The sequence below is a fragment of the Lotus japonicus genome, chromosome 5, assembly GCF_012489685.1.
Source record: "Lotus japonicus ecotype B-129 chromosome 5, LjGifu_v1.2".
In the NCBI taxonomy this organism is placed as follows: domain Eukaryota; kingdom Viridiplantae; phylum Streptophyta; class Magnoliopsida; order Fabales; family Fabaceae; genus Lotus; species Lotus japonicus.
In genome coordinates, this window is record NC_080045.1 from 5450719 (window position 1) to 5475342 (window position 24624).

The 24624-nt window shown below is 35.1% G+C and overlaps 3 protein-coding genes across 6 annotated transcripts; 1 reads left to right on the top strand and 2 right to left on the bottom strand.

The window, feature by feature from the left end:
• Positions 1-1844: 1844 nt before the first annotated feature.
• LOC130716875 (kinesin-like protein KIN-7N) lies at positions 1845-4749 on the bottom strand. Its single transcript, XM_057566902.1, has 5 exons — positions 4615-4749; positions 4186-4278; positions 3580-3738; positions 3218-3484; positions 1845-2288 (listed from the first exon to the last, which is right to left on the bottom strand). The coding sequence occupies exons 1-5, from the start codon at positions 4714-4716 to the stop codon at positions 1935-1937; spliced, it is 975 nt and encodes a 324-aa protein (XP_057422885.1). The 5' UTR covers positions 4717-4749; the 3' UTR covers positions 1845-1934.
• Positions 4750-4774: 25 nt separating this feature from the next.
• LOC130716876 (strigolactone esterase RMS3) lies at positions 4775-7535 on the bottom strand. 3 transcript variants are annotated; one of them, XM_057566904.1, is made up of 5 exons: positions 6953-7530; positions 6426-6877; positions 6249-6344; positions 5948-6025; positions 4775-4915 (listed from the first exon to the last, which is right to left on the bottom strand). In XM_057566904.1, the coding sequence occupies exons 1-2, from the start codon at positions 7321-7323 to the stop codon at positions 6442-6444; spliced, it is 807 nt and encodes a 268-aa protein (XP_057422887.1). In that variant the 5' UTR covers positions 7324-7530; the 3' UTR covers positions 4775-4915; positions 5948-6025; positions 6249-6344; positions 6426-6441. The 3 variants fall into 3 exon arrangements, with proteins under 3 accessions (XP_057422887.1, XP_057422889.1, XP_057422888.1); XM_057566906.1 differs by lacking the exon at positions 6249-6344 and having other exon boundaries at positions 6405-6877; positions 6953-7535; XM_057566905.1 differs by lacking the exons at positions 4775-4915; positions 6249-6344 and adding an exon at positions 5613-5745 and having other exon boundaries at positions 6405-6877; positions 6953-7535.
• Positions 7536-16124: 8589 nt separating this feature from the next.
• LOC130717820 (uncharacterized) lies at positions 16125-23717 on the top strand. 2 transcript variants are annotated; one of them, XM_057568191.1, is made up of 13 exons: positions 16126-16443; positions 16691-16859; positions 17028-17108; positions 18092-18186; positions 18261-18376; positions 18486-18596; positions 18747-18856; positions 19835-20138; positions 20587-20664; positions 20742-20792; positions 20905-20994; positions 21129-21206; positions 23403-23717. In XM_057568191.1, the coding sequence occupies exons 1-13, from the start codon at positions 16434-16436 to the stop codon at positions 23451-23453; spliced, it is 1344 nt and encodes a 447-aa protein (XP_057424174.1). In that variant the 5' UTR covers positions 16126-16433; the 3' UTR covers positions 23454-23717. The 2 variants fall into 2 exon arrangements, with proteins under 2 accessions (XP_057424175.1, XP_057424174.1); XM_057568192.1 differs by lacking the exon at positions 20587-20664 and having other exon boundaries at positions 16125-16443.
• The last annotated feature ends 907 nt before the right edge of the window (positions 23718-24624 follow it).

The window sequence follows — 24624 nt, forward strand, 5'->3', positions numbered from 1 at the left end:
GGATAAACTATATAACAAGATGAAAAAATGAATGCTTAAGTAGGGAAACCGGCATTTATTCAAAGATCAACAATCTAAAATCGGATTCTCAAGCAGGACAAAGCATATGATACCCACCTAAAAGGGTGACTAAAAATATTTAATAAGAAATGAGAAGAAGATAACGTAAAGAATGTCAATTAGAAGAGCAAAGAGAACAAGATTCTGTCAAGTAGCATTAGAGGGTGTGTTTGACCAGCTATGCACTTTTTTTTTTCATTGCCCCTGCTCGATTACTCCAAATAAGAGATTATTCTTTTTTTTTTGGTACATCGAAAAATAGTTTTAGAAGTTCCTGAATGTGACAATAGTTGATCAAGTTGGTCTCTCCATATTTTTGGTCAACTATTGACTTTTGAGGTGAAGGAAGAACCAACTTGACCGACGTGACACATTCATGAACTTTTAAAGCTATTTTCTTCATTCACAAATGAATCTAAGGATTTACTATATCAAATCTCTATAATTCCTGGTTTCGGTCTTTCCCTAAGAACTTAATCAATATTAGACCTGTATGAAACTGTAGTATCATGTTACAAACAAGGTTGTCAAACTCGAGAGTTTACGTAAACTCGTGGAATGCCCGTAAACTCAACTCGTTAACTCGACTCGTAAGCTCGTAAGAGTTCACCTCATGTAAAAATAATATTTATAAATCACAATTATGGTGAAAACACCAATAAAATTAAAAATATGTGCTTAAATAACAAAATAATTGACAATTTTAGAAATATTGCAGTAGCACACTCTTGTACGTAATAAACAAAGAAATGTTAGAGAAAAGAGGAAAAGAGACACAAAGCGGGCCGGATTGATTTGTGAATAATAAAAGTAGTATTGCAAAGACTTTGTCATGAAATATTATCATTTTGATAAATAGATGATTTTTCTCCTTTTCTTTTGCTAAACTCGTGAACTCGTTAGTAAACTCGCGAGCTGAGTTTATCGAGTTTACTTGAGTTCACCGAAGTTTATAAAAAGAGAGTTTACTTCGATTTAATTCGTTTTGGTTACCTAGAATCGTAAACTTGTAAGAGTTTAAGAGTTAAAACTAGAGTTTAATAATATGTGCATAATGTGATTGATAAAATGGTAACAGAGCCTTTCTCCTCTTGTTTAAGCTTCCTGATTTCTCTGAACTGTTGCTAGACGTTTTTAAATACTCTCTTTCTGAAAGGTATACCTCTAGGATGAAAGGCTCTTGTTGTTCATTTAGAAAATCTCTCAGTCTTTTTTGTGGTTTGGCTGTTGCAGAAATTTGAGTCGAAAAGTTGAAGAGGCTTAAAATTTAAGTAGAAGGAATAGAAGGTGTTGGAGTTAAACTGTTGAAGTGATGATAGATTTTACTATGAAAGCTTTGGAAGCTTCTTGGAAACACTGATACCACAATGATAGGATACAAACTCTAAAAACGATAAATTTTAATTTTTTTGAAACTGGATAAATTTTAAATACACCCTTCTTAAATTAAAGTTCAATACTAGTTTATCTGAATTTGTTCAAAAATTAAAGGATACGCAATAAAAATATCCTCATGATACTAGTGAGGTTGTGAAATATCCTAAGAGCTAGTAAAATTTATACATTAACCTCAAATTTACACATCATTAATTATGGAAATGATTAAAAATAAACCACCAAAAATAATTCATTTTGGTGGATAGAATGATGTTTTCTTGTCAGAGTTGTTTTACCAAAAAGCTGTGAGTTGAGATTTGTTGTCAGCCAATTAAATAGAAGGCATACCTACCTTGTGTCATCAATCAATTAACTCATACAAATAAGAGTTTTCAACTAAAGCGATGTGGAATAATAATGTAATAAATTTAATTTAATGTTAATACATTAACAACATAACACACTAAGCTATTCAAGGTTTATAACAAACACTAGTCCTAATAACCAAAAGAATTGAGCACTGGAATTGGTGTCTGAGCTCTCAATTTCTCAAATTTGGTCTTAACTTCACTATGGAAGGAAATGAGTGATTTCTGACGACAGGCAAAAGCTGCAGAAAACTTCTTAACCTCCCCTTCTAGATTTTCCCTTCTCTGAACTTCAGTATTTAAATCTTGCAAAGCCTTTTCCTTTTGCCTTGAAACCGTTGCAAGTTTCTCAGATGATTCAGAGAACTTCAGCAGCAAAGAGTCTCTTTCATCCTTCAAAAGTAGTAACTCCCTTTCTAGGCTTTCACATCTTTCAGTTAAATCATTCTTTGAGTAAGCAGTTTCTCCTCCCAAATCAGAGCCCTTTGTCACAAAAATTAGTTTAGGATAATCAAATGTTATGCTAGAATGCAGTTCTATATCTTTCAACTATGATTGTTGCAGAAAAAGTGAGTTCCCAGATCTGTGCATTACTAGTGAAATCAGACTTTAAAACAATACGAAGCTTCCTTCAGCCTGACTTTTGATCTCTAAATAATTCAATCTTTTATTCTCTTCAATGACATTTGATTCTATGAAAAGCTAAAATGAATCAATATACAAATATCTAATTCTATCAAGTTAATTGTCTGTCATGAACTAATTATCTCAAAAGCTGAAGCTGTTACCTATGACACATGAATAGTTATATTTCTAACATTGTCCATTGTATATTACTGCCAATAGAAATTCTTCAGTTTTTCTCACATTAAGCTCACCTAGGAGGTACTATAAAAGTTACACAATTCATATAGATAGGACTACAACAATATAAAGCAAGTGGGATGAAATCTTACAATCTTGGTACTAATTTTCAGAAGCAGTTTCTAACTTCTCAAATCATATTTAAGACAATGAATGTACTCTTCATTTAAAGGTTATAAGGAAGAAAATAGCATCTATAAATAAATCAGTCATCATATGGATTTAAGCTTCTGTCTAATAGGATAACATGAGAGATCTCGTAACTAATACAAGTTTATTTCTTCCAATTCTGACATGGACATTCCAAAAGGACCAGCAAAATGAGATAACAATGATTTTCACTTGTTTTGTAAAGAGCATAGAGCATAAAATCACATGAAAACCTATTATATCTAAATTTTCTTATTTACTCGCTATTGAACACATGTCAGTCAAGGCTTCAGTTACTATGAGGTATTAATGACAACAGAGTTCTGGACAAAGAGTAAGACAAAGAATAAAACCATGATTGGTGATTGATATCTTGATATTTGTGGCCGGATAACTACCTTGTATCCACAGCTGCACGAAGGATTCCTCTCTTGCTCTGTTGTTGTCGAGTTCTCTGATAACTCCAGTGATGTCATTATAATATTCATCCTCTCGTGAAACTCTTTCTGTTGTTCATGGATTAAAGCATGGTTCCCTGTGGAAGAACTTTCACTGTTCATACTCATTCTACAGTTAGCTTCCAAAGTTTCAAAAAGCTGTGCACCAATTTCACTCATGGTTGAAAGCCTCTTCGCAGTCGACAATTTGCCACCAGATGCAATTTTCTGTTTAGAAAACAATAGACAATAAACTTTCTGTTTCTTGAAATGATCAAGGCGAATAAAGATTGATAGAAACTGATATGGTGCAGACATTCAACCTGCATTGCCGATAAAACCTCCTCAAAGCTATCTTTGAAGTTTTCCACAGATTCAGATAATCTTAGAGGCAATTCTTGAATTAGTTGTGTTTCTTGTTGATCTTCAGGTCTCTCACCCATTAATTGCTTGCTTGATGGTACTTCCTCTGAATGCTTTCTCTGGATTAATTTGCATCAAGGCAGAGCAATGCACAATACAGAGACCAGTTAGCTGCATTAGTACATACCATCTATCCCATAAAGGAAATGAGAGGAATAGAGTGGCATCTATTCAATCTCATATGATGCGAGCTGAAGATAGTATTTTATGGATGTTTAACAATACATAAACGATGCCTTATATCACTATATCAGCAGCAGCAAATGGATTAAAACTTATTGAGAAACCAAATTGGAAATCTTCTAGACAAGAGCACAAGTGATATGCATAATTCTCATTTATCATAATTGTAATTAGTAATTTAGTACTGGAAAAACATCCCTTTTAATTCGTAGTATCAAGTTACACTACTTTGTTGGAATGGTCTTCTGGCTTGATCACAGTTCCATACATATTAACTTTCATTTTCAACAAAGCAGGAGAGTGATAGTATATCAGATACTGACCTCCAGTTCATTTATCTTTTCATAACCAAGTTCCAGTTGTCTCCTCAACTCTTGAACCTCTCGTTCATACTTCTCGATTTGATTTATACAACCCTGACAAACAAGCCATGTGAAAACAAGTTAAAAAAAGCAGCATATATATTTAATGAAAAAGAGAGATTAATATGGTATTGTTTAAAAGCAACGCATTAGCCACTGAATGCATGAAGTGCTATTGAAAGTACAGTCTTGTTTTCATAAAACCTTTGATACATAATCATGATAAGGTGGCTCTATAATGGTTAAATACTGTTTTGGTAAAACTGATGAAACCAACAATGTAAGGAAATGTAAAATTCATTAAAAAGTAACCTCCACCAAATATGTCTAGACAACAATAGAAAAGAAAGAAAAGAGCAAGACATCAAAAGAAATGATAAATAAACTAACAGGAGTTGTTTCACTTGCTGGGAATGATTGAACTTTTCGAAAGGGAGTAGTTTGAAGTGAATCAAGATCCGCAACGTAACCATTGTTCATTTTCAACCACATATCTTCATCAGCCACATTGCTGAAAGCAACAGGTGGAGGGCTAAAATCTAGCAAAGTTGAATTCTTTGGTCGCCTGGCAACAAAAGTACTGGGAAGTGTCTTCAAACAGGGAGATCTAAAAATATCTCCTTGTGATGTACTATTAATTTCACTGAACTCTTCCGTAAATCTGTGACTCAAAGATCCAGCTCCCTACTCCCTAGGAGTACAGGCGAGTCATTGGAAACACAAAATGGAGAAAAAAATGTCAGAAAGAAAGAAAATAGTGTGAAAGAAACCCAAGTTGACTACAAAGAAGAAAACGGTCGAGTTGTTTTGGAAGAATAAAAATGATCATACAAATCCAAATTAACAAGGGTCAAAATTGACCCGATAAATCTAAAAATTTTAGATTAAAACTTGTTGAAAAAAATGGCTTACACAGAATTAAATATGGAACCGTACACAAGACTAACCCTAAAGAAAATAGTGGAAGAGGCATAATTTATGTGATTTCACTCCTAACTTCCCACCATACTCCTCAGCCATAGAGCCCGTGTCCGACTCACTGTGCACTAGCTCTTTTACTAGTCTCAGTCAAACACTGCAATGCTGGCATCCCCACCTGCATAGCTAGTTGGCAATTGAGAGACATGGTGGAAGGCTCTGATACTTTTATTAAAGAAAAGCTGTGAAGTTACAATGGTCATTGGAGTTCAAGAGACCAACACTTTCCCAAATAATCCTGATTAAAATCTAGATACTAAAACTATTCCTCTCTCCATCTTATGTATAGCCTCCTTACTCACTCTCTAACCAACTCAGTAACTAACTATTATGCTTACTAACCCTCACTAGTAGTCACCTATCAAACACAAAAACACTCACTACAGAAGCAAACTCACAAACTTGCTCACTTCTTTAGGACCTCAGATGCAATTCTTCTCAAGGCCCCTAATATATAAAGGTGGTCTGTAGCTTGTTTCCAAAATGAGTAAGTGCCAATTGATCACTTCTCACATTTCCAGGGCCTTAAAAAAATGTCACATCCTGTAGAAAAGGACTGAGCTTCTCAATAAAGATAATTTCAAGATCATGACAACTTACAATGAATTGGGAATTAATAATTGAAGGTTTCGAAATTGAAATTGTAACTCCCAACAAAACTTGTGCACTGTACAGGCTTATAACTATTAGCATTTAAAGGTTTATTGTGGCCATATGACATTCCTTCATGAGACATGAGTTGTACCTGACTGTCGTTCATTGCAGCGCTTGCAAGATATGGGGGCAAAGAAGCAGAAAAGACATAGCCAGAGCTACTCAATCGCTACAAAGGTTGAAAACACAGATATTAATGGACGGAAAATGGATAAGAAATAGATGCCATCATCAAACAATAACTTAGTGATGCACAGCTTTGAATAGGCATAAATGACTGTAAGTACTAAAACAAATCCTTGAGAAATTAATTCTTAATGTCATTGTCCTCATTCATATTTCTTGTTTTTTTAAGTCAATATAATCAGAAACCCAACACAACACTGCCATACTTGGTGATCTATAACTGTTGCATTTCCAGTGCAGAATCCTCCTTGTGTGGCCAATGCATATCCCATAGCAGTGGTTATAATATCCAACTTATCAACCTGAAGCATGTGACCATAAATCACAATCAGCATTGCAAATTTGAATATATGCACACTTACATCCAGAGTGGCTGCACATACTGGAACGTCATAGTATTCAGTGTGCCCCCGCCAGTGCTAACAGGAGCTTGTGAGCCAAGTACGTAGGAGCACTCAGGTGAGGGAGGTGCCCCTCCGTGTTGAGCCACTCCACCGTAGTCTTCCCGCCGAGATGCTCCTGCATGTACCTCGCGGCCGCCGCCGGCACGGACAAGTCCTTGGCCGTCTGCATGATGCAACACGGCACTTTGACGAGTCCCAGGATCCCCCTGAGGTCGCTGTTGAACACCGTCCGAGAAACAAACAGGGTAATGTCCGGTCGCATATTGAACAGCGTCCGAGAAAACTCCTGCACCGCCTCCGGAACATCCGCCCCCACCATGAGCGGCGCGTAACCCCTCACCCACGCCTGGTAGTTGGCCTCCATTGCTGAAAAAACTTCCTCTATCTCGTTCAACTCAAATCCACCGCGGTAACTCTCATCATTCAAGAATCTGTAAGAATCAGAGTCTGAATTAAGCAAATAAGCAACAAGAACAAATTCTTGAAATGGAAAATTAAGTAAGTACCGGGGAGAAGCACCGATGAGGATGAGTTTGGAGAAGAGTTGAGGGCGTCGGATGGAGGCGAGGATGCCGATGGTGGCGGACATGGAGTGGCCGACGAAGGCGCAGCGAGTGACACGGAGGGCGTCAAGGATGGCGAGGAGGTCGTCGACGTAGGGGTCGAGGGTGGAGTAGCGGCGGAAGTCGAAGTAGTCAGGGTTGACGGTGCCGGCGAAGACGAGGTCGAAGAGAATGACTTTGTAGTTAGGTTCGAAGTATGGGAGGATGCGCTTCCACACCGATTTGTCGGTGCCGAGGCCATGGCCGAAGACGATGTACTCGTTGCCGGAGCCTTCTACGCTAACGTTGTGTACGTCGAGGATTGAAGTGGCCATTTGGATTCTGCCTCTGATTACTCTCTACGGGTGGTGGGTGCTATTTATAATGCCTCAGTGCTTTCTTTGTATCTGATTCTTGCTTTCTTTGGCTGTGTCTACGGTGGGTTACTTTAAAAGTGATTCCCCGTGGCTGTCAAGGTTCTGCATATAAAGCCAATTATTTTCCACCATAGACTATAGCCAAGTACAAGATAAGAGCATCCAAACAAACAACCCATCCAAAACACCAAGTTGATAAGTTTTGGATGGGGATGGGGCCCCTAACCCAAACTGCCATATTCATTGTGACCCGGCCCCCATGATAACTTGAGACAGTGCAATTCCTCCAATTAAAGCTTTTAGTCAATGGTGCTGAGAAGTGACTTAGAGTAGCTTTGGTCTAAAGCTGATTTCGCTTAGGTTCTTGGCTTGAGTTCGATCCCCTATGAGGTCAAAAATAATACATTTCTGGTCAGAGACATCACTATCGTATCCCGAGCCAGATCAGTCACGTGGGGCTCCTTTCTCCCGTGCAAACATAAATAAATATGATTTCATATATCTTGAGGTATTAACGAATAAATTAAAATTTTATATATTAAATTTAAAATAAATTAGAAATTAAGATTTTACCAGGTTAATTTTAACGTGATTTTATATTGAGCTCTATGAAAATTTAAACAAACATGATGCATGCATGTTTAAACTTCTGCTGAGTCATGACTCTATTATCTGCTCCATGTGCTATTTTAACTCTTTAAAAAGTTAATGCTTTTGTGGTTTAGCATCTTGACATCTTCCAATATTCTTGACGGAATAGAAAGTTGGAATGAGAGAGATGTGTAACTAATCCACAATACTTTATTAAAGGTGGAAACAAAATTGCCACGTTAGTTGTATAAATTTTATTGTGGGGAAAATTTTCCAAGTTAGTTAATCTTCTAATAATGACCGAGTTGTTAAGATAGTGGCTGAATTATGATGGATAAAATTCTTATCTGAACGGATTTAATGGTGAATCAAAGAATATCGTAGTAAAAATGTATTCGCTTTCAAATTTCAATTAGTAAGTGTGTTTTTGAACACATTGCAACATAGGAAAAAGTTATTTTCATCAAATTATTCCATTTCCATCTCACAAAAGCGAATCTTAATTGACATACCTGTGCGCTTTTACTTGTCTCTTTGGAAAATTTCACTGTCCCTGACAAGGATTGTACCCCTTCTCTTTCGCTTTCTCTCCAGCTCTCCCTGTCTAGCTAGCACTCTAGCTATAATATGCTTACTCTAAGGCCAGTTGCTAAACATAAAAGGAATAACTTATCTTGAGTACAAATTTATGAAATATAATTATGCTTAAGCCAACATAAAAGGAATAACTTATCTTGACTACAAATTTATGAAATATAATTATGCTTCTCTCTGCTTCCATAATACTACTGCTTTGTTTGATTGAGAAAACAAGTAAAGATAAAAATGTGAGAAATAAAATAGATTTGGCAGGTCGTTCAGTATAATAAAAAGTGAAGAGAAAGAAAGAATAAGGTGACCGAGAGAGAGAAAATTAGTTTTTTTAATAATGTGAAAAAATTTAATTATAAAAAAATGGTGAAAAAATTTATTTAGAAAAACTAAGATAGTTTTGGACACGATTAGATCTGACGTGTATGTGGTTGATTGAATTTGCAACTTTTTTTTTGCGAATAGAATCTACACATTTTTCAGTTTTTTACCGGTTTGCACATGGGTCTTTGCAATTCGCAGGTTCAACCACAAATTCATGTTGAGGAGCATGACGCCCTAACACTCATAATCTTTCTTATTTTATCATGTTTTTCTACAAACGCTCTGTTTGTTAAATGAGAACTTCATGAGAGAAAAATACGAGCGAGAGAGTTCAGAGAGTTAACCTAACATTTTTTGTTCCTTCCGGCAATTACACAAAGAGAAGTTCACCCGTGACCCTACATCAATAGAGAAGAGAATCTCACATCATTACAATAACTTAGAATGGCATCAAATTCTACATCACTCACATCACCAAAACAACTAAAATCTCTTCACCGACATCAAATCTTCGAGAGTGACCTGAGCTCCGGTGCCGTCGTCATCGCCGTCGGCTGGTGCGACCTCGTCTTCGAGTCTTTGCAAATTTGCAATGAACAAAGTAAAGTTAATATATCATTTTAATTTTGTAAACTATTTTGGAAACATTATTTAAAATGATTACATTAAATTTTAAAAAAATAATAACAATATAATATATTTTTTAATTTTTAAAAAAGAAATAAGATATATTTCAAATTGGGAAACTTATTTTTGTATGTTTTGTCACATTTTTTAAAGAAAGAAAAGGATATAATAATAATAAAAGTAAAAATAATAATAATAAAAACTGTAGGAAAATCTGTAAGAAAAAACTATAGGAATATCGATCTGTAGGAAAAACTGTAGGAAATTATGTAGAAAAAAACGGGTTATGATATATACACACCTCTCCCCTTCTTTTCCACATTTATTTCAATCTATTTCTCTTTTCTCTATCAATCAAATCACATATCACATCTTTGCTTTCTCTCTCCTTTCTTCATATCTCTCTCTTCCTCCACTCTCCACACCTCATTTTTGAGGTGTGAATATAATATTATTCGAAAAAAAAACTATAGGAACAGCTGTAGGAAATATCTATAGGAATAAAGTAATAGGAAAAGCAAATATAATATATGTTTGGGAAATAGAAAAATCTATTAGAAAAGTTGTAGGAAAAAACTGTAGAAAAAGCTGTAGGAAATAACTATAGGAAAATCTATAGGAGTAAAGTAATAGGAAAAATAAATATAATGTTTGAGAAATAGAAAAATATATTGGAAAAGTTGTAGGAAAATGTGTAGGAAAAAACTGTAGAAAAATCAGCAGAAAAAAATTGTAAGAAAAATTGTAGGAAACTCTGTAGGAAATAACTACATGAATAAGGAATAAAGTAATAGGAAAAGCAAATATAATGTTTGAGAAATAGAAAATCTATTGGAAATGTTGTAGGAAAATCTGTAGAAAAAACTGTAGAAAAATCTGTAGGAAAAAACTGTGGGAAGAATCTCTAGGGAAATTCATAGATAGACTTTCCTATGGACTTTGCGACAAATTTTTTCGTGGAAAAGTTTATGAGAATATTTATAAAAATTGTAGGAAAGTTTGTTGGAAAAAATTGTAGGAAGAATCTGTAGAAAAATCCATAGATAAATTTTCCTAGGGAATTTCCTACACATTTTTACTACACGTTTGAAATCTGTAGGAAAATTTGTATGAAATTTATACAGAAAAATTCCGTCGGAAAAATCTGCAGGAAATAAGCTTTTTTTTTAGTAGTGAGTTCAATTGGAACTCAGTCATATGGATAGTCCGGTTATATGGTTAGATTGGTTATGTATTACTGAAGCCACGTCAATCATTAATGGTTCGGGTTTTAAAACACTAATATGGTTACAGTGAAAGAAATGAACTCATGTGGTGAATCAAATGAGAATGGAAATAAAACTAAATCATAATTCAGTAATTATGCGCGCTATTTGCATGCATTATTAACCATTTAATTATTTTATTTATGTCATAGTGATCATATAGTACCTAAAATTAACTAATATTTTTACATATCATTACTAACCATTAAAATAAAATTTTCCACTTGAACCATGAGTCACTAACTCATCCAAAGCCTTCACCAACTCAAATAGAGGTAACATTGTTTGAACTTTGAAGTGTGATTAAGGAAAATCTAAATATGACCTATGAAAACTAATCGAGCATCAACCTCAGACGTTAAAAACCGATATCATTTGCAGTTGAACAATATGTTTGTTGACTGCACTCATGTTTCTAAAAGAGAAAATAACAAGAAAGGGGTGTGATAATTTAAAAAATAAGATTTGACATGTGTGTTCCCCCAAAAAAGTGATAACGCCATAAAATTGGAAGAGGAAACAAATTAAAGGAAAAGTTGAAGAGATAAGGGGACAAAAGGGGTGGGACTAGATTTGAGTGACAAGCAGGTGAAGCAATTTAGTGTGATTTGATGTCGACTACACGCGTGCATAAACCCACATACAAAATCATACATATAACACAGCCACTTATTTCTGTTGTTGGCTTTTGGTAGGGTTCCCTCATTCTCCATTCGATAAATTCATGCATAGTTAGAACTATTTGTTTTCAGTCTTTGTTGAAATGATGTTTGGGATCATGATATTGTTAAGAAGCTATAATATGATTATTTTTAACTGGGAGGGGAGAGCCGAGAAAGAAATCCATTTTTGATTTTTCTTCTCTTAATGTAGAAAGTTCGGTCAAATTAGAAAGATATTCGTAAAATAATTAAAGTTTAATGGATATGCATCGTTAATGTAGAATAAATTTATACACATTTAATCAACGCATGCCACATAAAAAGGGTTACATTTATTTTTAGTGTTATTTAAAATAAAAATATATTTTATGATTTGATGGAATTAATTGAATATCTTTGTAACTTTGTTTACATTGTTGGTCCATAGACTTTTTTTTTGTACATTAGGTAACATTTAAATTCCTCTTTTAAAGGATTAATGGATCATTGTATCTTCTTCTCTCCAACTCATATACTTCATAAGTAACTTATTTTTATTGAAGAAAAAGATAATAAGTAACTGTTTAGAGAAAGGTATAGACATAATTTTTTTTTAGAAAATGTTATATATTTTCTTATGAATACTATTTTGTCATGCTCTTATTTACGCGGTCTCTCTAGAATCAACTCTATCGTCCTACACCACCACCGCCTTTGACCGCCACCACCACCACCCTCCACCACTACCATCATCTCTGTCGTCGCCTCTATCATCACCTACACCCTCCACCACCACCATCACTGCCACTACTGCCCTCCACCATTACCTTATTCATTGCCACTGCAACGAATATTGTTGCTGCCAACACCATTGACCATCACCCTTCACCACCACCGATGTTTCTACCCTTCACCGCCAGCACCACCCACCACCTCCAACGATAGCACCATTCTCCATCATTGCCATCGTCTCTACCCTTACCTCCACATGTGACTTAAAAGCTAAAATAAAAACAGAAAAATATTGTGAGATGTTTTTGAGATTCCAATTTTAAAAAAATTGAAAATAAGGATTATTTTTGAAAGGCTTAATTGTAACTTTGGTCCCTAACGTTTAGCAATTCCACGATTTTAGTCTCCCACCTAATTTAATTACACAGATGGTCCCTGACTTTGCTTGCAGTCTGCAACGTTGGTCTTACCGTTTGTTTGTTAATGGAGGAGGTTTACGTGGATGGTCACTTAGCTGATGTGGAAGTTGAATTGGAGAGAGAAAGAGACCAGCAACTGATTCAACCTTCTTCCTCGCCTTTAAGGACTCGTTCGTTCTTTATCTCTTCCCTTTTCGCTAAATCTCAAGTTTCAAAACATCTTCCTCACGGTGCTCTGTTTTTTAAAGAGAGGGTAGAAGATGACCGTTGCAGGTCTCACGTGCAACTCACGTGCTTCCCTCTCTCTTCAGTCCTTCTTTCTCTCTTCAATTGAACATCCACGTAAGCCTCCTCCGTTAACAAATAAACGGCAGGACCAACATTGTTGACGGACAGTAAAGTCAGGGACCACCCTTGTAATTAAATTAGGTAGGAGACTAAAATTGTGGAATTGGTAAACGTTAGGGACCAAAGTTGCAATTAAGCCTTTTTGAAAACTATTGATATCAAATGAGATTTTTTTGTTTTTTAAACTAAAAAATTATTTTACAAAACAGTATTTAAACATGACATTAAGTAAGTATTTGAGTCTTGTTGCTTCAATATGAGAGTTGACCCCATCCTAATATGAATATTTTTTAGTCGAACATGATTATCTCTCGTAAAATATGTGTTAAAATAAAAAAAGCACAAAAATTTTTTGTCTAAGGGATGAGAGGTGGGGTTTATTTTTTAGGTCCACGAAAGGTGGGTTTTTTTTTGTCAAAAGATGTTTTTTTTTACAAAAGAGGTTTGGAATCCTGATTTTCTTACATGTGCCTAACAGTCCACTAAGAAATGACAACATGTTTGGTTCCCAAGAGAAAAAACATATCAAGTAAAAATAAAGTGGCCCAAGAATTAAACGCTTCCCAACTTTGAGATGTGACAAGGCCTGACTTTATTCAATGAAATGGGTCTTCGACCAAAACCAAAATCAACTTGGCCCGTCTTTAAATATGAAATTAGGTTTAAATTAAATATCTCACGATGACCTTAAAAATATCATAATTAAACTATTTCCACAGTCAGCAGTTATCAAACTATCAAACTGACCTCTCACCCAACCAGCGCATGTATGAGAACAAACACGAGTACTTTTTAAGAATGTTGGTATGAGGATGAGTAGTATTATACCTACTCAAACTCTACCCATTATTGTCCATAACTTAGACTATCAACTAATTGGATTTTGCTTCTCTAAAAATTAAGTGCATGTTTGGAAGAGTTAAAGGCCATGTGTGTTTTTGTAAGAGCTTATCACAATATAGGCTGTCTATGAGCTTATGATAATAGTTCATTCCTTTTTTTTGTCATTACACTTCTATAAGCAATTCTAATAAAAAATATATCCAAATAACATTCTTTTACAGGAATCACGTTTTTTAACTATATCTAAACATAAATCACATCACTTTAATCAGTGACAGATCCAAGAATTTTATATCGTGGGGCAATATATACATACAAATTTGTACTGATTAAAAAATAGCATATTACAGTCAAAAGTTTGAAAGCACATTATAATTATTCCCTACGAATTTTCATATTTTGAAAAAGTAACAAGCAATCATTTAACCATTCATCTCCCATACCATTTCACATACAATTCTTGGTGATCGATGTTTATAGTTGGTGAGAAGGTTTAGGGGGGGATCTGTACCTCATTGAAGCAACATAACATATGTAATCTAGCTACTTAGATATATTGTTAGAGTTTTTTTTTTCTCAAAACCAAGCGGGGGCATAGTGTACAATATGAATCCACACATGACTTTTAATTCAGATTTATTAGACTCAATTCTGACAAGATTCAATTTTGATAATACTAGTTCTGCTTGTAAGATCAAGTTTTGATCTAGTAGTACAACTCTACGTTTTGATAATTACAAGTTAACATTTTAGTATGAACAATTATGGTACTCTAACGTGTTTTCTGAGTGTGCTCTTAACAGACTCTGACCTTATCTTAATCTCACACAAATCAGAAGCACTGTGCTTAAAGAGTGACTCTAGCAACGCTTTCGCAATATCTATGTTCAATATGAACAGTAGAAAAACTTAAGAAGATCTGAAGCTAATCAAGCTCTGATATGGACTCAGCTCACTTGAAGTTCTGAAGGTCCAGACGTTCTGACAACCCAGACACTCTGAAGGTTCAGAAGCTCTGATGATTTAGAAGACTCTGAAGATCCAGAAGCTGAAAAGTGAAGACTCTGAAGTCTAGAAGCAAACTAGCTCTGAAGACCAAATACTTCTCCTCTGAGTTCAGAATCAGAAGGTACAACGGTCAGAGGATCCAAGCTTCCCTCCGACTCTGATCAACAAGCTTCACAAGTTCCAACGCGAAGCATACCTCTGATCAGAAGTCTACAAGGTTAAAGGTCAAGTCACTATCCAAAGTACAAAAGCAAATGTACTATCCTGACGACCTAACCTAACATTCTCAGCCACATCAGAAGCTGGAAATCCCAGATCTGCCCTCCAACGGTAGCATTCCCATGCAATGTTCAAACCCTAATCCTTGGAGTATATATAGAGGCTGAAGACTGAAAGATGCGGTTGGAAGAAACTCATACGCACAAGCTATATTTAAATCTTCTAAGCATTCTTTCTTCATTGAATTCATTGTGTTTACTACAAGCTTTTCAGAAGCAATTTCCTTGTAAACAATATTTCTTAAACAGTTGTTTAGTTTACCTTTAGGAGATCAAGGTTGATCGGATCCTAGAGAAGACTAAGAGAGTGAATCTTAGTGTGAGCTAAGTCAGCGTATTGTTAGTCACTTGTAGGTTTCAAGTGCAGTTGTAACAATTCTCTGATTAATGGATTGCCTTCATTCTAAGAAGGAAGAAATCACCTTCACGGGTGGACTGGACTAGCTTGAGTGATTCATCAAGTGAACCAGGATAAAATCCTTGTGTGCTTTTCTCATCTCTTATCTTAAGCACTCTACATGTGTCTCGAAAGATTTGTTAAAATCTTAAGGTGGAAGTTTTATTCTGTAAACGCTATTCAAACCCCCCTTTTAACCGTTTTTCATACCTTCACCGCCAACGCCAATCGAAACACAATAAATAAAAAATCATCTTAAAACTCCATTTGATAAGCAAATCCTCACTATGTTCACATACATGTCACCCACACGTTTACACAAATCTTAGCATTTGATGTGTTGACATCACAAAATCTCACCTTAACATATAGGAACAAATGCAGCTATAGTTTTATCTTTTTAATATTTAAAAAAAATATCGTTGCAGCTCATTATACAGTTTTTTTATTTTATTTTTTATAAGCAGCTCATTATCCAGTAAATAAGATTTGACGACAAAATCTACATTAAAGTTAGGGAACCGCGCCACCAACAAGATCGAACTCAAAACAAAATAAAACACAGACCAAGTTCAGTTAACTAACGGTCATAAACGTGCCACGTAAGCGCTTCATAGCATGGGGTATACGATTTCCGAATATTCCACACCACCCATTTGAATAATATTTTCCTTCCCTTCATTTTCCGTCACACTTTTTCTTTCTTCTTCCCTTCATTTTCCCCCATTCATAAAAACAACACTCTTTCTTTCAATTTCAATTTTGGTTTTTTCCTCCATTGAACTCAGAGAGAGAATCACAGGTTTTGTTTTCCACCATTTGGGTTTTCATGGCTAATTGTTCACCACTGCAATTGTTCCCTTTATCATCCTTGTTCAACTCTCCCAGTTTTTCTCTCCATTCCAATTCCCTCCACCTCATAATTTTCCATCCTCAGATTCCCACTCAATAACACTTTCTCACGCACCAAACAATAACAACAACAGGAGGAGCCATTGCCCATAATGGGAAAGCGTAAGAACCATAAACTAACCTATCATGTCTTTTCCTACAGTTTTATCATGTTTTGTTAATTAACTCTCACAGGGTTTCTTATTTGTTTTGTTCTTTTACTTGTAAATTGGAAGTTGAAATTGTTTAATTAATTAATTGATTAATGTGAAATATTTAAGAACAATTGTTATGTATTTTCTTCAATTGTGGGTGCAAACTGCAAATGCTTGAGTTTGAATTGAATCAAGTTGTTGGTTATTATGGTTAGGTAACTCTCAACGTAAAAATGCTGCAATGTTGGATAGTGATGATGATATCAGTGTGAGTTCTTCACCAACTTCTCGAACCGGTCGCGTGTCGGTGTCTGGGACTCAAGAAGTGCACTTTGATCAAGATTATCTGCTTGACCAAGCTCTTGATGCTTTAGATGAGAAAAGGCACCTCACTTTCCACTTTCCAATCATAAGGGTTTAGCATTAGCTAGCTGGTTTTTTTTGGTTATGGACTTATGGTGTTGCTTCTTGTGGCTTGTTCTATATATTGAAATTCCTCTTCATTTTGAGCCTAAACTTTTGTTTTCTTTTTTTTCTTGTGGTGTGATACAGGGGTTCTACGAGGGAGAAAGCTTTTTCATTGATCATTGGGGCTTTCAAGAGCAATATGCAGCATCAATTTGTTGACAAAAAGTAAGCATTTAATCTTTAGCTTTTCTCAGCTCACTGTTAAGGGATCGTTTGCTTATGATTTATCGCGTCATTTACCTTATATATGCTACTACTTACAGAAGTAACATATAGATACATTCAGTGGGTAACTCTGAGTTGAACTATAACTTGGCCTCTTAGAAAGGATTTAATCTTCTTACCTGTATGTTTAGCTCAATCTAAAGCTCTGGAATTAATTTAGAAGTATTGATTGATTGGGTAGAGTGTGGAGCTATTGGCGCTTCTATGTCCTATTCACATTGTGCTCTAACTTCTTTGAAATTTAATTGCATATTCTGAATTTCATTCAGTTATTTATTTTCATTCAAGTGTGGGTTTAAGCATAAGGAATAGCAATTTAGTTGAGGGAAATTTAGGAAACAGCAACTAACAGCATTTAGTAGGTAATATGAATATGAATTGGCATTGGTAGCTCCTGTGGGCCTACCTTGTTTATTTCTTGTGAAAAATGACATTGAATGAAAAATTGCTAAAGCATTCAGTACATGATGAGAGGCCACAGTTCAGCAGAAACTCTTTCCTTATGTAAATCATTAAACCAAAAATAACATCCTTTATTTAACTATAGTTTCCAAAATATTTTTTCCAACTTTTCATAATATGTGCTTAATTTTTCATTTTTAGATTATGATTACTGAAAACATCAAGTTATCAATCAATCACATCATGTATGATATGTCTTTCTTACTATCATGCCTGTTTTAATGTTGCTTCCTAACACTTTTACTATAAGACATGTCAATGGTTGGATCTAGAGTGTAGATGTCATACGTACATATATCACTTATCTATTTATTGATCTTTTTAACACAATGGTTTCTGGATACAGTATTGATGTCAAGCTGTATTCATGTTAAATATAGAGATGTTTTGTCTCACTCATGTATATATTATTCATTTAAATATGATGGTCGTCATCACCTTGAATTTTGTTCCTTTGTCAGATTTGCCACCTTATTACATCAGTGTCTTGCTTCAATAAAAAGAGGTTCCAAACAGGCATCTGCAAAGGAGGTAGCTTTGGCATCTCATGTCATCGGTAATATTTGGATTTACTAACTTATGTTTGATATTGCCTAGAGATAAGTAATATTTAATTCGATTCTTTTGTAGGTTTGTTGGCCCTCACTGTTGAATGTGGTGATAATGCACGTGAAATATTTGAGGAATCAATTCGTCCTCTAGATGAATTTCTCACATCTAAATCAGATTCGATAAAGGTTCCATCAGTAAGTAGGAATTTGGATATTTTGTAAAAAACTTGTATTCAAAATCTAGCTTATTTGCTAGAGGCTCTAGTTCTGAATCCTCCCTGCTCAATGCTGCTTATGCTTACAGTTGCTGGAGTGCTTGGCTATAATCACTTTTGTTGGTGGGAACAATCAAGAAGAAACAGAGAGATCGATGGACATAATGTGGCGAGTTATTCATCCCAAATTAGGTTCCAATGTAGGCATCCGTCTTAAATTTACCATTAAATTGTGCTTCCTTTCAATGATTATTACCTTAAATATGAAGACAGAGACATTTCTTTATTTTGACATTGGTGGGCTTAATTTTTCATGTTAAATTTACTGCTTCAGTTGTTTCATTGTTTAGGTAGTTACAGTCAAACCTTCAGCTCCATTAATAACGACTGTGGTATCTGCTTGGTCCTTTCTCCTCTCTACCATGAGCGAGTTGAAGTTAAATTCTAAAAATTGGCAAAAGTAAGCAATCCTTTTTTGTATTCTGTCATGAACCAACTATCCCAGAAGCTTAAATTGTTGGGTGAAGACGAATAAATGATTTTTATATTATATTTCTAACATATCCATTTTCAATTAATCCTGCACCAGTTTTAGATGATTTACCAAAACGCATTCGTGCATGGTGCACCTTGTAAGTAGGTTTAGATAGCAACATTATGCAGATGACATGGGATTTCCTGTCATGCTAACACATTCATTCTTCGCTAGTTGGGAAGAGAGCAAAGAGAGTACGCCTCCATTTTTATGGTTTACTGGCAGTTGGCCTATCTAAAATTTGGACCTCCATATCAAGCTGATATATGGGGTCGGGCAATTATCGGATTTAGAATGGAACCTTAAATGACAGCAAGGAGGGTGGTTAGGATGATATTGTGTTGGTGATAGAGTCGGTATCAGGCATCCTATTACTAAGGTCTATCGTAGGAAGGGCAAGAGAGGCCAGAGAGATGGGTCAGTTGCTGGACCCATGGGTTAGGGGGATGGTATGTTATTCTGTTAGCAGTTAGACAATATCTGTTAGTAGTTAGTCAGTTGCAATAGCTGCTAGTTGCATTTAGAGAAGTTAGTTAGTTGAGCCAGGCATTCAGAAGTTGGATCATACTTGGAGAGTGTCTAGCCTCTCGAATGCTAGGGGAATTGTAACCTTCTTCCCTGTTTCAATAAAAGACATACTTCTGTTGAATCTTCCCACTTTTCTTCTTATTCTGATCCAGTTTCTATCAGTTGGGAAGGGTAATGGAAACTTGAGAATCTCCCCTCATGCATGTGGGAATAAAATGCAAAACTAGTATGGAAAAAATGGATGGAAAACTAAGAGTGCATTAATAAGTTAAAAATACATTAATTGACTTAAATTTAAAATCTTAACTTTGAACAGTTGTTTCATGTCTTTAGCACTGCCTTGGATCAAAATAATTCTTTTTGTTGTTGATGCAGTTCAATATCTTATTTATCTAGCCTTCTAGACAAGGAAGATCGGCCTGTACGTATTGCTGCTGGCAAAGCGCTAGCTCTAATATTTGAGATTGGAGTTATGGAGAAACTTTCTGCTAATTCTATAAGCGCAATGACTCGGGAAGAGAGTAAACCACAGGAAAGTTACATTCACTTACAAGGATTAAAAGGAAAGGTGATAACTCAAGTAAAAAACCTGTCTGTTGAGGCTGGTGGAAAAGGTTCTGCAAAGAAAGATCTTAATCATCAGAGGAGCGTGTTCCGAGATATCGTGGAGTTTTTTGAGGTACTTAAGTTACCTTTCTATTTGCTTTTTAATCATTGTGTTAGGAGTTGGTAAGATATTCTGTTTATTTGATAAAAAATCCTCACCAGCAACACCGAATGTGGGTCTTGTGAGAACGAAAAGTATAAATTGTCTCCGAGTGTTCTAGAGATTCAGAACTCTCTCACAAATCCTCCAAAATTTCAGCCATACCCTCCCTAATCCTCCATCTTATTTATAGCCTCACCTCACCTCACCCCACCTCACTCACTCTCTATCTCACTACCTTTAACTAACTAACGGTAACTCCCTTTAACTAACTAACCATAACGATTGTTGGCTAGTTAGTTACAATAACAGGCTCTCCTTAAGAGGTCTACTCCTATCCTTTTCTAATAATAGACTATATTGCGTATGGAGAGTTTAAGCTTCTTTACTGACCCCTTACATTATTACCTTGTGTTCATAGTATGGTTACACTCCTGAAATTTCTATGAAGATTGGCGGTGATTCACTGCAAACATCTTCATGGTCCCAAGTGATACAGGTTTGATTTGCATTGATCTGATATTCTGACAGAATTCCTTTTCTGCATTAGTATTTTGACATACACTTTATTTGCAGTTAAACTTTATCAGGCACTTTCTAGGGGGTGGTTTCATCAAGCATATGCAGGTTGGCTTTCTCTCGGTATTTTCCTTTAGTAAGTTTCAAATTGTTCGAAAAGCTTATTATTTCAGTGGTTAATCTTTCATTTTTATTTTCTTCTTCTCCATCGGCGAACTAGGAAAACGAATTCCTTCATGATGTCTTTGGTTTCACACCAAGAAGAAGATATCTTAATAACAATGAACCTCGAATGTCTAGTGGTGAGAAGGTTAGTTTGTATAACTTGTCTATATCTGTTTTTGTCACTGAATGTTGTATACTGATAGTCTTCAGGTGTTATAAACTTATCTTTTACTGTTTCTCATTATTTTCTGCTGATCTGCGTCATTTTCCCTCTTGCAGAGAATGTTCAAGTCTCCAAATTCGCCTCAGAGTAAGGCTAGGACCCAGTTTCTTAATAAGCAACGGCTGTTATCTGAGGTAGGCATCCTTATCATATAAATATCATTAACTTTATTTTCCTGTTTAATTCAAAAGTATTTGGTTCAAAATGGAGTACTTAGGGCCTGTTTGGTTTGAGAAAATATTTTCTGTTTTCATTTTTTGATTCCATTTTCTGAAAATGATTTTCATTTTCAATTTTTTGAAATTAAGAAAACATGTTTGGTTTAGTTTCCTATTTTTCATTTTTTGGAAATGAAAACACTGAAAATGTGTTTGGTTAAACTATTTTCAAAAAGATTGTGAAAATAACTCAAATAATAAAAACGTATTTATATATTTATTAATGAATAATTTTTTAATTTAATTTACAATATAAGATATTAATGATTGATTTTTTTTGTTACAAAATATTGATTAGACTAATATGTATTTATTTAAAAAATAATAACAAGAATAGAAAGTAAAAAGTTGTTCATAATAAACTGGACCAAAGAATTATAAACATGGAATTTTGAACATGCATATTTTTACATAACCGATAAAAATGTGGAAAAAAAAATAGTATGAGGATTTTAATTCAAAAATCAAAATCGAAGAATACAGATATGTTGTCATCCACCTATTGCACAAGTGCACATGATGACACGACATGTAATTGTGTTTTGTATATTTTATATGATAACATGAAACATGACCGTATTTTGTTTTGGGGTAGATTTGATCCCGCGACGCTGTAGTTCTTTAGAAGAATATAAAATAAAAGTCCACTTATTTACAAGTTTGCCGCTGTGTTTCCAATTTTCTCATTTTCATAGGCTTTTCAGATAAAACACAGAAAACAATTTTTTTTATTTTCAAAATTGAACCCATTTTCACCTCTATTTTCAGTTTTAAGTGAAAATGAAAACAGAAAATACACAAACCAAACAGGCCCTTAGACTCCATTTGAAATTACCACAAAACTATGATATGGTTACCTTCCTCTGTCGTCACGTGGGGAGCAAGCTGAGGCTCCCTCTCACAATTTCAATTTGGGAGATTCCTCATATGAGACACTATTGGGTAGACTTCACGTGGAGTTTGTTTGTGATTCGAGCCGCATGTTTGGTTTTGCGTTTCAGATCTCTAAAACCATGGTTTTGCTAAAAACTTAAGTTGTAGCGTTTGCTGAAATCATGATTTTGAAAGGTATCCAACTAAAAGAACTCATTCTGTTTGTAAGAATCATCTTGATTGGTTCCCAATCTATATGTCAAACTAAGAGTGCATTTGGGTAAATAGTTTTATTAAGCGCTTATAATAATAAGCAGGCTTGTCAATCGCGCACTATAGCAGCGCAATCATAATGTCACGCAGCGGAGCGGCTTTCAGCCGCTACAGAGATTCCAGTGGCAGAGCGTTTGCAGTCACGACCGCTTTTGTGGCCAGATTCACCACTGTTTCAGGGATTAGGGTTTGTTTCTTCTGAACAAAAGAGAAGATTCGAGAAAGTCAAAACTTCCCTCAGAATTAGGACGTTAGGGCTATTTGTTGTGGGAATTTTGGGTTTTTTCGTTTCCTATAACCCTAAAGAGGCCCTGAAAGTCAAACTAAAATATTTGCTGCCCCCTTCAACCTTTCTTCCTGCACGTCCGCCTCTTGGACCACCTTCCAGCGTCTTCTGATGAGTCCTTCTTCCTCTTCATCCACCTTCTTCTTCAGTGTAGTGGCCATCCTGCTATGCACTATACCGCTATGGCGTTTTTTGGGCGGGCCGCTATCCGGGATTGACAAACTCGGTAATAAGTGTTCATCGCATAAGCGCTTATTTTGAGAATTTTTTTCGTTTTAAGCTCAAAATAGGTCATTGGTAGGTACGGGCGTCTATTCATAAGATAATCGGAGCAACTTATGAAAATAAGTTCAAAATAACATATACATAAACTCTCTCGAACACCTACATAAGCACTTATGCTATATGATAAGCTTAAATAAACTCTTCCAAACTGAGCCTAAATTTAATTTTTAATTTGCCTAAACTATTTACTATATGTGTCTACCTAAAATTTTTCTTTACAAACATTTGAGTGTCAATGGTTGTAATGGACTGTTTTCCCATAGTTTTCAAAGTTGGTTGTGCACTTATGCTTTGCCAGTTATGTGGTCATCTTAAATATTGTGGGGTAGTTCTTTAACTTGTGAATTAACTGAATCATGTTTCCTTTGTTTTCTTCTCAACTGGGAAATTAACAGGGCAGAAACTTTGGTCACTATGCAGCCAATGTGGTTGATGATGCGTTTTGAGTGGGACCTCCAATAATTTGCTTGGATTGTGTTCATTTGAGGATTCAATCATCAATCTTGCATTCAATTTTTGTTTTTGTTTTGCTTTGTACAGCTCTTTGACTCTGTTTAGGGTTATTATTTCAAAATGATGCCAGCTTGACATGCTATCTGCATGTTATATTTATTCGGCTGCCAATTTTCTAGCATGTTTGTATCAACTTATTCTTTTATTAGAATCAATTATGCTACCGAGAAGTTAATTACAGAAGTTTCTCTACAAAATTAATTATATCTTTAAAATAAATTGTAGAAAAACTTCCAAACATGCTATTCTTCGGTGCGGTGACATCTACTATTTGATACAACATCATTGTGTAGACTTTAGAGCTTCTTGTTTTGTATTCGTTTTTACATTCTTCTCATTTGTAATGTATTGATAAATACTTTGTTTTTTAACCAAACCCAAACAATCATACTGGTCAAACTTCTGTTGCTATACAAAAAATCATTTATTTGCAGATTGGACCCTTCTCAAAATAGCCAGTTTCCACACCAACAATTCAACCAAAAAAAGTACTATAGGTAACCGAAGCTGTGGAAGAGATTACAGAAGAACTAATCATTAGCTAGCTATATTTCTTTTATACACAGATGCCTTGGTTGCAAGAAAGATAAATTTTCAACATGGATTCAAGATTTTAAGTAGTTCTTACGGTTGCATTTGTGTTCCTTGACATTCAGAAGTTTTTGGATAAATGCAAGTAATGCAACCATAGTTGTTGTTATACTTTAGTTTTGAAGAACTCAAACTATGATATTGTGGTCTCAGGTGCATACTTGGGTACCCATAAATTTAAATGAGTGTAGGTTACAGGAGTGAGGTGTACCAATAATGTGTGGACACTAGATCCTTATTTATACTATTCATGTTATGACCTCAGTTGAATTATAGCTTACTAAACATGACCTCACACTTTTTAATAATTATGTATGTGTACTGTATAAATTATGCCACCCACATACAAAGTCAAAATAAACATTACAAACATCAAAACAGTGAGAACAAACAGGAAAAAAACGAGGAGAAAAAACAGAGGGGAACGAAGACCCAGTACAAACAGAACACAGCAAGGGAAAATATAAGAACACTAAACGAATCTCACTGCAAAACAGCCATGTCAAGCTTCTC